The following is a 12951-nucleotide window of genomic DNA, read 5'->3' as shown; positions in this document are numbered from 1 at the left end:
CAGTCTCTTATTCAAATCAATAAATGGTGGCTAGTGTAATTTGGACCCTGAAATTGCAAACTGAATAAAAAGCTAAATAACTCAAAAGCCGTAAATTATAAAAATATGAAAACCAATTGCGAATATCATTCTTCTAATTTAAAGGAAGAGTTCAGTGTAAAAGAAAACTGGATAAATAGTCTGTGCAAAATAAAAAATGTTTCTAATATAGTTAGGCAAAAATGTAATCTATAAAGACTGGAGTAACTGGATGCCTAATATAATAACCAGAATCCAACTTCCTGCTTTTCAGCTCTCTAACTCTGAGTTAGTCAGCGTCTTGAAGGGGGACCACATGGGACATACAGTAACTATTCAGTGAGTTTGCAATTGATCCTTTGGATTCAGCTCAGATTCAAAAACAACAGTTATGGCCCATGTGCCCCCCCCCTCAAGTCACTGATTGGTTACTGCTTGGTCACCAGGGTAACCAGTCAGTGGAAACCAAGAGTGCTGAAAAGCAGGAAGTAGTGTTCTGTTCTGTTACACTTCCAGTCACTCCAGCCTTTACACATTACATTTTTGCATTACTAACTATATTAGAAATATGTTTTATTTTGCACAGCCTATCTATTTACCCAGTTTTTATTCTGTAGTTAAGTTTATAAAAAAAGCATATATGTGTGTGTGTATTTAAAATATAAATATATAAAGTGATTTAAAAATCATTGTATTAAATAGTTTTTATTGTATTAAATAGTTTTATTCTGCAGTGATGTTCAGCATCATTTTATCAGGTTGAACTGATGGACTAGGTGAGCCAAACTGGCTACACGTAATTCCCTAAATCTAGCTAGTCCTGTCTATAGCTAATATTTTTAATTTAATCTTAAAAAGGCAGCAACACTAATATATGAAAATATAATTTACTTGTACTCTTATCAAATGTACTACATTTGTATACATTGTAGCTTTACAGAGCATTTGTTTTTTAGATGGGGCCAGTGACCCCCATTCGAAAGCTGGAAATAGTCAGAAGATTGACAGCAAATCATTCAAAAATTATAAAATAGAAAAAATTAGGGTTAATTGAAAAGTTGCTTAGAATTAGCCATTCTGTAACATACTAAACATTTACCACCCTTTTAAGAGCTGTATGAAGTGTTGGACAGGGACCGCTAGAGCCCACAAAAGCACCTGATAACACGGATCCACTCTCTCAACAGCTTGCTATAGATAGTGTCAAGGGACATAGGTTTTTATTAGGGATGCACCGAATCCAGGATTCGGCCTTTTTCAGCAGGATTCGGCCAAATCCTTCTGCCAAGCCGAACCGAATCCAAATCCTAATTTGCATATGCAAATTAGGGGCGGGGAGGGAAATTGTGTGACTTTTTGAACAAAACAAGGAAGTAAAAATAGTTTTCCCCTTCCCACCCCTAATTTGAATATGCAAATTAGGATTCGGTTCGGTATTTGGCCAAATCTTTTAGGAAGGATTCGGAGGTTTTGGCCGAATCCAAAATATGATTTCAGTGCATCCCTAGTTTTTATATAGGCCCATTGTCAAAATTGATTGGAATCCACCCATTGGAAATAATTATCTGATGTGTAGTCTCTTAAACTGTGGCCCACTAAGTTCTGGGCCCATAGGGAGGTAATTTAGTCCTATGGTAGGCCAGTGCAACCCAGGGTATATAATATCCTGTACTGCTGTGAGTTTAGTGAATATTACTAAAGACACAAGCTAGGTAACCCTCCATGGCATGAAATGCCTAGCGGCAGTAAAACACTACTTTATTTAACAGCTTACCTTAAGAGGTCTTGAAACTGTTCAACAATACCCCCACCACTCCCTGTACTCAGAATTATAATAGTATTGGAAAAAAACAAAACAAAATTCTTTCCATTAGCCATGTCTTTGGCATACTGGCAAACAAAGCGCAATATAGCTGCCTGCTGGCTATTAGAGAATGACATAGCATGATGTCCATTTGTGAGAATGTATACTCCTTATTGTAAGGTTTACTGGTTCTAATTAGGTTATAAGGAGTTTTCAGTCATTTATATCATAAATCTTATTTAACGTCACATGGCTGGCTTGCAGTGCCTTAAAGTGGACCTGTCACCCAGACACAAAAATCTGTATAATAAAAGTCCTTTTCAAATTAAACATGAAATCCAATTTCTTTTTATTAAAGCATTCATAGCTGTTGTAAACTAATTTAAAAATCACAGATGTCGAGGTGTGGCCAAGATGGCGGCGTGAGCAGACGTGTGGACAGGAGCTCGCAACAACCTAAAAATCCTGTAAGACACTGAGACTGTGGGGACCGTAAAAGCTACCCCTCTATAAAGCGGCAATAAGATGGGGAAACAAAATCCACGGGGTAAATCGGAGCAAGCCCAGAAAATGGATAAATATCTGCAAACCCCGCACCCCGAGCCAGACCGCGTGGAGGAGCAGGAACAGGGGCCTACAATACATGACCCGCCGAGAGCAAGCCAGGTGGTGGCGGTATTGGAGCCCTCGAATGCTGAAATCCTAGCTGCAATAACCAGCTCGCACACAAGCACAACAGCGCAACTGGAATCCATTAAGGTGGATACCTCCCTCCTGCGACAAGACCTGCAGGCACTGCGGGAGCGCACCACGGAGGCTGAGGGCCGCATTTCGACTATCGAGGACACCATAGCCCCGTACTCCGACATCATCTCTACCCTACAACAAAAGGTAGCTACACTGACTGCTCGTGCGGAAGACTCTGAAAACCGCAATCGCAGGAACAACTTGCGAATAGTGGGCCTGCCAGAGGGGAGCGAAGGAAGGGCTCCCGAGGCCTTTGTGGAAGCATGGCTGAAACAGACGTTAGGAGAGGAGGTATTCTCCGCCATTTTTATTATTGAAAGGGCCCACCGAGTGCCTACTCGTCCCCTGCCGCCAGGAGCCCCGCCGAGACCGCTAATTATGCGGTTCCTGAACTACAGGGACCGGGATGCGGTAATGACGGCAGCCAGAAAGAAGGGCCAACTAACACACAATGGCGCCAATATCTCAATTTACCCAGACTACTCTCAAGTAGTCCAGAAGCAGAGGGCCTCATACCAAGGGGTTAAGCGCAGGCTCCGAAATGCGGGGATCCTCTACTCAATGCTTTACCCAGCCAAACTTCGAGTGGTGCAAGGAGACCGTACCCATTTTTTTGTAACAGCGCTAGACGCCGACAAGTGGCTGGACACCTTACCACCATCACGGCAGAACAGTCCTCGACGCAATGGCGGAGAAGGAAACGGAGGGAATCCTGCCTAGAGCGCGGTACCAAAGGCCACAGCTGACATGGTGGTATGTACCTTTATGTAAGACACTAGCGAGGGCTTAAGAAACACTGTGTGGGACTATTGGGACAATGGACGCAATGCGGGGTGAGGGGGCTGGGGGATCCCGATTCCGGACCCCACGTAATACCACTGAGCGAAATGTATGCCGCGCACCAAGTTATTTTGCGGAATTTATCTCTAACCTTACCCTCCGTGAGACAATACATGGTGAGATATTTTGCATCCTGGTGTGCTGCGGCAAAGACATAGACAATCGTTACACATTGATGGATATTGACTGTGACTATGAAGCCGAACTTTGCCCCCCATACAGTGGAAGTTTGATAATCTGTTTTGGCCCCAAGGGTCGAGTCATATGTAGCAGGTACCACTTGGTCTACTGAGACATCCTGAGTAACATATTGTCTATTGCATGTACTGTTTTTGAAGTTTGAGGGCTGGGAAAAGGGGGCGGGGGGGGAGGGGAAAAAAAAAAAAAAAAAAAACAAAAAAAAAAAAAAAACAAAAAAAAAAAAAAAAAAACAAAAAAAAAAATATCCTGGTTAACTAACCCACTACTCTATTAGAAGTTGCACAGGTTGAAGCGGAGCACGACCGACAATTGGTTATGCACCTCAGTAAGTTTAAGGTTCGGGGTGAAGGCTCACCCATGTTGGGGGGTGGGCAGGGTGGGGCGGGCAACGTGCCATGTGTACACATTTAACAAGGTTTGGCAAAGAGGTTGTGGCCATGGCAACGAAGGGGAATTTTTTGTATGTTCTATGTTTTCTTTTTATGCAGTCAACGATATCAAAGGTTTATGCTATGTTAAGCTGTGGGACGCTACGATGGGCAGAGCTTCCACAAGCTCACTACTATGTTTGCTTACTACAATGGCTATAGTTAAAATTATTTCTTGGAACGTGAGAGGCCTAAATTCGAAGTTTAAGAGGGCATTAGTGCTTAACCATGTACACAGGTACAAACCAGACGTGGTGCTGCTGCAAGAAACCCACCTAACGGGACAAAAACTATTGGCACTTAAAAGACACTGGGTGGCGCATGCATATCATGCCCCCTTCTCCACCCATTCACGGGGGGTGACTATACTGATAAAAAAGGGACTTCCCTATGAGCTCCTCACCATACACACTGACTTCTATGGCAGATTCATAATAATACACTGCAAAATTCACAACACGCCAATCATCCTGGCAAATATTTATGTGCCCCCTCCTTTCTCGCTGGAATTACTAGACCAGATTTCACAGAAAATACTGGCCCTTCCCACGGAGCCTACATGCTATATAGGGGACTTCAATTGTACGGTAAACCCAATATTGGATAGAATGTCAGGGGTCGACGCAGCATCAACACATTTTAACGGCTGGTTAGATACACTGGCTCTTAGTGACTTGTGGAGAGGCAAGCACCCACTTGAACAACAATACTCATGCCACTCCATGACGCATAAAACATTGTCGAGAATTGACTTGGCGGTGGGCACGGCCGACTTTAACCACTTACTCCAACAAATCCAGTATCTGCCGCGGGCTCACTCAGACCATTCTCCACTGGAACTTAACCTACTAGTGGGGAAAAATTGTACTCAAGCCCTTTGGCGCCTTTCTCCGCTTTGGCTGGCACATGAAACGGTCGCGGAGAAATGCACTACTGAGTATACCCAATTCTGGACTGAAAACTATGCTACAGCGTCTACTAACATATTGTGGGACACTTCCAAAGCAGTATCTAGGGGAACACTCATAAGTGCTATAAAGGGTGCTAGGACGGTCAGTAGAGAGGAGCTACAAACAAAAGAGAGCGCATTCCAGAATGCACAGGACAACTATGTTAAAGAGAGAACTGAGGAGACTTATACAGAACTACTACAAGCCCAAAGAGATCTTGACTTGCAACTAGTAAACCTCACTAGGAAAAAACTGCTTTATCAGAATCAGAAAGTTTTTGAGACAGGCGATAAAAATGGGAAAACGCTGGCCTATCTGGCAAAAACTACGGAAGCGGCAACAGTGATCCCAGCTATTACAGGGGAATCTGGGATTCTTGTTACAGACCCACACGATATAGCAAAGGTATTCACGGAGTACTTCACTGAGACATACAGTAACAAGGACACTAAAAGTGAGGCAGAGCTAAAAAACTATGTAGATCTAATTCCTCTTCCAACTTTGTCGACAGAACAGAGTAAATTTCTAGATAATCTCATCCTACCCCATGAAGTTGAGGAAACAATAAACAGCCTTCCCGCTAATAAAACCCCAGGGCCAGATGGACTGCCAAACAGGTGGTATAAACATCTGAGTAAACAGATGATAACTCCATTATCCACTGTCTTTAATGAATCACTAGAAACCCAATCTCTTCCGGAAACCTTCTATGAGGCAATGATTACACTAATCCATAAAAATGGTAAAGACCCTTCCCAATGTGAATCTTACAGGCCAATTTCTTTAATAAATACTGACGCTAAGATACTGGCTAAACTGCTGGCCAACAGACTAATGAAAGTCATAACCGAGTTGATCCACAGTGACCAATCGGGCTTCATGCCTAACAAAACAACAGCCTTAAACTTGAGAAGGGTCTTTACTCATATACAACACTCCAAACTGACTCACACAGGGGGGATACTTGCAGCATTAGATATATCTAAGGCTTTCGATTCAGTAAGCTGGAATTTTCTCTGGGTAGTACTAAAACGCTACGGCTTTGGCCCCAGATTTATTGCCTGGATTCAACTACTTTATAAAAAGCCGTCAGCTCGTATACGGGTTAATACCACGCTTTCCAGCAATTTCAAACTGGGTAGGGGAACCAGGCAAGGTTGCCCCTTATCCCCGTTACTCTTCGCACTAGCGATAGAGCCACTGGCGGTGGTCCTGCGACTAGATCCCGAAGTCCTAGGCCTCAGGATAAATAGGGTAGAGGACAAAATTGCGTTATACGCTGATGACATTATCCTATTCTTAAAAGATGCAGAAGGGTCACTTGACAAAGCCCTGAACATCCTAGAAAATTTTAGTGAACATAGTGGCCTCAAAGTGAATAGGCAGAAAAGCAATTTGTTCTCATTGCACCAAAACGTTACAGGAGGTACGGCACACGGACTCCCATGGGCTTCTAGCTTTAAATATTTAGGCATAACTATTAGTAGAGACTTGACTAAATATGAAGAAACCAACTTAGATCCTATCCTGACTAAGTTTAAAAAAGAGGTGACATACTGGATCAGACTGCCTCTGACAGTGTGGGGTAGAATAAATTTGTTCAAAATGATCTACCTGCCCAAATTTCTGTACCCACTTCAAAATGCTCCAGTAGTAATACCGAAAAAGTTTTTCAAAAAACTGAATGGTGAAATGAGGTCACTGGTGTGGGCTAATAAAACCCCTAGGATAGGCTGGACAACACTAATGGCCCCACACCAAAGTGGAGGGCTGGCGTTACCCAACATGTATCTTTATTATTTAGCAGGGCAATTAACCTTTGTACATAATTGGTTTAATCCCGACCCAGACAACCCCCTAACGGCACTTCATGGAAATATAATGGGCTCCCTTGAGGCATTAAGGAACGCACCATACAGACATAAGACAGATATGCCTCCTCTGCCAGAAGCGATTAGCTCTCCTATGGCAGCATGGGCTACGGTGCAAAAACTAAAAGCAAATGTAACGCCAGTTTATTCTCCACATACGCCTCTCTGGAAGAATTCGAATTTTCCACATTTAAGGGCGCTCCCAGACATGCACTACTGGCCGTTATTGGACATTAAAGATCTCTCTGATCTTGTCGTGGAAGGTTACTTCCCCCAATTTGATATACTCAGAGAGAGAATAGGAAACCCTAATTTACAGTTCTACAGATACTTGCAACTGCGCCATGCCTTCAAGGCACAATTTGGTTCACTCAAACTAGAATTAGGAATGTCCCGATGGGAGGAACGGTTATGGTCCCCAAACACAGAGAAACTATTATCCCAACTTTATAAGGTCTTAATAGAGGTAAAACCGTTCCCCTTCGATAGGGCCAAAACCAAGTGGGAGGTCATGATCCCAACTATGACTGATGACCAATGGGAAGAGGCGGTGGATCATATCTATGATTTCCTCATAGCCACAAGGGACCGTTTTGTTCAATTTAAGTTCTGTCATCAAATTTACATCACCCCGATTAGGCTCAAATATATGGGGAAACTTCCTAATGCAGAATGCCCTAGATGCCGCGAGGTTGATGCCGGGTTCGCTCACATGGTGTGGGATTGTCAATACATTGGGAGGTATTGGTCTGAAGTCTTAAATTACCTGGAAGAACAACTAGATCTGCCCAGGGTTAAGTCTCGGGAGGTATGTTTGCTAGGCATAGTTGACGAGTTGGTCCTACGTTCTCACCAGAGAAACCTAATGAGAACACTACTTTTTTATGCTAAAAAATTAATTGCAATAAAATGGATGAACCCTGAAGGTCCGACAGTACCTGAATGGCTAGCCCTGGTGAATAAGACAATCCCGGTAATAAAACTGACATATCTTGCCCGAGGCGCTACCCAAAAGTTTGAGAAAATTTGGACACCATGGCTTGATGCCAACCCAACAATAGGCCTCCCGGAGGTATCGATTCCAAGGTTACCCAGCCAATAAAGTCACAGTTTTAACAGACAGGTAATGCAGTACAGCTATGGTAGCGGGTGGTTGTTTATGCATGATAACATCCTAGAATGAAGTCAAAGGACTGCAATGTCTATGTTTTCTTTTGTATTATGATTTATTGTTTTTCTTTGTCCATGTCTAAATGTATATAAAGTTTCTAATAAATAAAATCTTTAAAAAAAAAAAAAAAAAAAAAAAATCACAGATGTCAATCAAATATTGTCTGCCCCTCCTCTATGCCTAGGCATAGAGGCGGGGCAGACAATTACTTTCACTATCCATTTAGCACTTCCTAGATGTCACTGCTCTCCCAACATTCCCCCGTTCTGTTAAATGTTTAATTGTGTAGCCAGTGCATGGGGATGGACATCAGGTCCCCCATTCTGGTGCGCAAACAAGATTCTGAGATGATGCAAGGCTTGCCTTAATAACAGTGTCCACAAAATGGCTACTGCCTGCTTGATATAATTATGAATTCCCAGACTGAAGGAAACAAGATTCAAATAATTTATATAGTGTAATTAAGGTTCATTTTGCTTGACTAATGTGACTAATGGAACTGTTATCCAGAATGCTCTGGACCTGGGGCCTTCCTGATAACGTTTCTTCATACCTTAAGTCTACTAGAGAATTGTGTAAACATTAAATAAACCCAATAGGCTGTTTCTGCTTCCAACAAGGATAAGTTATATTAGTTAGTTTTGATTAAGTACAAGGTACAGTTTCATTATTACAGAGAAAAAGGAAATAATTTTTAAATTGGATTATTTGGATCAAATTTAGTCTTTTGGACACTGACTTTCCGTAATTCGGCACTTTCAGGTTTTCCGATAACTGATCCCATACCTGTAGTCGCTTGAAACTCGCTTAGTTATCTCTATTATAGAATTAATATAAACTGACAAATAATTTTATGTGCCCTTGATACAAATTGCATCTTGGTTTTGCTGACCATGAGCTGGCATCGAAAGTATAGATATCTGCTACCAACTATCTGCACAACTATTTATGGGAACTGTGGTTCTTTTGTTTGTTTTTTTAATGAAATAAATGGCTATTTTTCACTTCTTTATAGTACTGTACATGTCTGTGTTTTTATTGTGCTCATTGTCCTAATGGATGAGAACCTTTTATCCCAAGCCGGCGCTTTAACCCTAATTTTGCCAAAGGAGATCCTCCTGCCAGCTTGCACACTTCTAGAATCTGTCTGGCTGAAAACATATTTGACATAACAGAATAGACTTCTCCCAACCTTCTTAATCTTTTCTGGGTAATGATCTTGCAGAACGTTTTGTGGCCTGTGGGCATTGCTTTGCTGAATATATATATTTTTGAAACATTTCGCACTTGAAATTTGCAAGTATGCTCAAAGCCTGGCTCCCTGCGGAGAGAAAAAATGCCGGTTAAACACTCAAATCACAGCATCAAACAGCTCGAAATCTGGTGAGTCAGTCTGAGCAGTCACATTGCCTAGTGAATGAGCAGCCAGTGCATCCGTTTCACTGCCTGTAGGGCATTCCTTTCTAATGGGTACGCGTTTATAAATTATGTCTGATACAAACCCTGAGCGCACGGGAGTCAGCTTCCAAGCAGCTCAACAAATCAAATGGAACATTAATGAAAGTTCTAAGTGTTATCCCGAGAAAGTATTTACCTTCATACGGGGTCAGCAGTTTGCTGTAAAAGTGCAGGTGGAAAGGGCCCCCTCTGTGGCTTTGCCTCACAATAGTTTAAGGGCTGATGTTTTTCCTATACAATCGTGTTTGTATTTGAAGCAAGCGAAAACAGCTTTGGTGGGACTGTCGGAATCTCCTCTTCATGCCGGAAAGGTAATAACTTGCCGAATCAATACTCTCAGCCCGGCTCCTAATAATTGATAGGTCCCATGCTGGTTCCCTTTTGTTCGTACAAAGGCAGATTTTTTTATTCTGATGTACAAAGTTGTCTTTAATCTTTTTTTCCCAGAGAAGTCTTGTTACAATAGCCATTTACAAATAGCATTTACCTTCACGTGTAATGTGTGAAAGAATTAAGTAAATATTATTTTTCCATTGTATTCAATAGTTTTTGTGTGTACCTGGCAAAGGCAGCACTCTGTTTTTTCCTTTATGTTCCTTAAAGGAGAAGGGAAGCTACTGAGGCAGTTTATTGGCAATAGATAACTATAATAGTGCAAGCTAGAACACTATCTTTATTCTGTAGAATGCTTTACCATACCTGAGTAAACAGCTCTAGACATTGTCTGTTTGTTTAGGATAGCAGCTGCCATATTAGCTTGCTGTGACATCACTTCCTGTCTGAGTCACTCCCTGCTCACTTATAGCTCTGGGCTCAGATTACAGCAGGGAGGGAAGAAAGGAGGGGGGGAAGGGAGGTAGAGAGGAGCATGCTCAAGCTCTGGAGGTGTAAGCTGAAAACAGGAAGTCTGATACAGAAGCCCATGTGTACACAATAGAAGGACAGAAATGCAGTATTTCTTTTGACAGAGGACTCAGAGCAACAGTAATTTAAGGGTTTACAGGTGTATTTATATAGACCTTTCTGATGAAGCTTACTTAGTTTTAACCTTTTCTTCTTCTTTAAAGCAACTCGGTCATAGTCCATGACCAGCCCAGTTATATTAATTCATGTGACGTCTTCACTTTCCACAACATAATAGTGCAGGTTGAGAAAAAAGACATATACTCTCATTATAGGACCAGTAACATTAAAACAAATTTTTGAAAAAATTGTTTGTACTTAACAGAATTTTTTTTTATTTTTTTTAATGTTACTGGTCTTTTAAGTTTATACCCCTCTCAATCAATTCCTTCTTAGCTTTACTGGCTCTTAACCTATGGCAGTATAAATGTGCTCTAGTTTGTGTGTGTAAGTTTATATCCGGTTAAAATAATGTAAATTTAAACCATAATTAAAAAATCCAAAAATGACTCTACAAATTGCACACCTGTTTCAATAAATGACATAATTTTTGTTAGTGGCCTTTTTCTTTTATATATAACTGTTATTAGGCCATAGAGTATAAAGCCAGCTATGTGTGTGAAGTTCCCATACATCTGAGTGGGTGGTAATGCCTATAGAATGTAAAGCAACTGCCCCTCCCAGACATTAATAATTAGCATTGTTCTGTTGATGGGCAATACCTTTGTAGAAGTATGGCAACTCGCATTCCTGCATATAAGCAATTAAATAGCTGTTCTCTCATTCTTTACTTTTAAACTGAAAAGACAAATCCTCCTTATAAATAGTTTTTATTCATAGCTCTATACATTCATTCTTACTTATATACACACATATATTTCTTTATCATTAGAGCAGCTTGAATAGTGCCACTGTTCATTTCGGGAGATTAAAACCCTTCTGTAAAGAATTTTGTTTTCAGTTCATTTGGGTATATAAACCAATCAGCAAGTATCATCAATCCCTAGGTCCACCACAGATGCCAGCATCACTATCGGAATCTGTGGTAGACTTATTATGACATGGCACTTGAGCCATGTTTGGTGACTTAGCCTCCTACATGGGTTTGTCCTGAGGTAAAGTAATATTGACATTCTGTTCTATCAATACAAACCAATATAAAAGAGCTAAACTATTGCACCCCATGTTTATACAACATACATGTGTAGGGGGCTTGTATCCCCATTTACTTTGCATTTCCCCAAAGATTGTGCCCAAAGTGGATTCTAAAGCTGGCCATAGACGCAAAGATCTGATTGTACGAATCCTCGATTTGTGAGTTTTTTGGATTGTGTGTGGAGTGTCCTGAAATCTGTCGTGCCATACCAATCAGTCATTCAGTCGATCGGACATGTTTAAAAATTTCTGTCAGCTGCCGATAATATTTCTTCATGTATTGTATTGATCTTCAGTGGGAGACTGTCACTAGCTTTTGTCAGACATGCTGTAGGGGCAGAACATCGGCTGATCAGTTCTTTTTCTACTTTATTTGATCTGAAAGGTTAGTGGCAGGTCGGGAGATGGGGAAGTCCGATAAGTCCGATAGTTTGAGGATTCGAACAATCGGATCTTTGCATCTATGGCCAACTTTAGTCTAAGCACTTCCTGGGTCATAGTATGACTCATAGCTATCCCAGATTTGGCCACTAGCTGACAGTGTACTATGGTATATAATGCCTGAGCCATGTGGCTTCAGGGGATTCTGGCAGAGGTTTTAGTCAGGGTTGTACGTGAACCTTTCTTAAGTGGATATGAGCCTCCGTGGAGCCATCATTAGTCATGACTGGGGGCAGCTAGATCCTGTAACAGTCAGATCAGGGCTACCTATATTGAGCAGCTATGGGCTTCATCAAGGAGTGATAGAAGGGACTAGATCCCAAGGGGCATGGTTGCCTAGTTGGGGAACCAGAGACAGGGCAACAGATATTCCCCTCTCACGCACTATTAGAGGGGAGACTCTGCAATTGGTCTGCACTGCATTGAGTATGTGTTCATCATATAAAATATACATATGCTCTGTATCACATTGCTGTTCTCCCATGTGGATCTCTTTTAATAAACCAGTCCAGTTATTGTTGCAAGAACTACAAATGCCCATTCTTTTTACTGTTACACTACCTCCACACTGTTGCAAGGGCTTGCTCAGTGAGAATTAAGGTCTCGTCCAGGGCACATATTAGGGTAAGGCTACAAGTTGGAGCAACGATTCCACTTATTTTACTATAAGCTTGTGAGGGTGTGCAAGTCACTCATACTTGAACTATATTCAGGCATGCCTACAGGCTACAGCAGAAGGGCTACCATTCAAAAAATAAATACCAGCAGTATAATAAGTGGCTTAACTAGAAATTCCTGGGCCCCACAGCAAATTATCAATATTTATTGAAATTGTATATGAATTAGGGTTTAGTGGGGCCCCTTTACTTCCTGGGCCCCCCTGCAGAAGCTTGCCGGGCCAAGTGAGCCGGGTGCCCTAGGCAACCTGGCTCTCTCTGTCTCCCCCCACTGTTATTCCGTAGGA

The 12951-nt window shown here is 41.7% G+C and overlaps 1 protein-coding gene across 9 annotated transcripts in view; it reads left to right on the top strand.

The window, feature by feature from the left end:
* The window catches only part of nek6.S (NIMA-related kinase 6 S homeolog), a 168504-nt gene that overhangs the window by 112906 nt on the left and 42647 nt on the right, over positions 1 to 12951 (top strand). The window contains exon 3 of one of the 9 annotated variants that reach the window (XM_041574111.1): positions 2218 to 3773. The exons of the other annotated variants lie outside the window; for them this stretch is intronic. Within the exon in view, the coding sequence (XP_041430045.1) occupies positions 2348 to 3289 (942 nt within the window). The 5' untranslated portion in view covers positions 2218 to 2347 and the 3' untranslated portion in view covers positions 3290 to 3773. Of the gene's footprint in view, positions 1 to 2217; positions 3774 to 12951 lie in introns of those variants that run through there. 9 annotated transcript variants of the gene reach the window in all.

The sequence above is a fragment of the Xenopus laevis genome, chromosome 8S (genome assembly GCF_017654675.1).
Source record: "Xenopus laevis strain J_2021 chromosome 8S, Xenopus_laevis_v10.1, whole genome shotgun sequence".
Taxonomy (NCBI): Eukaryota; Metazoa; Chordata; class Amphibia; order Anura; family Pipidae; genus Xenopus; species Xenopus laevis.
This window is presented reverse-complemented; position numbering and strand designations above follow the sequence as displayed.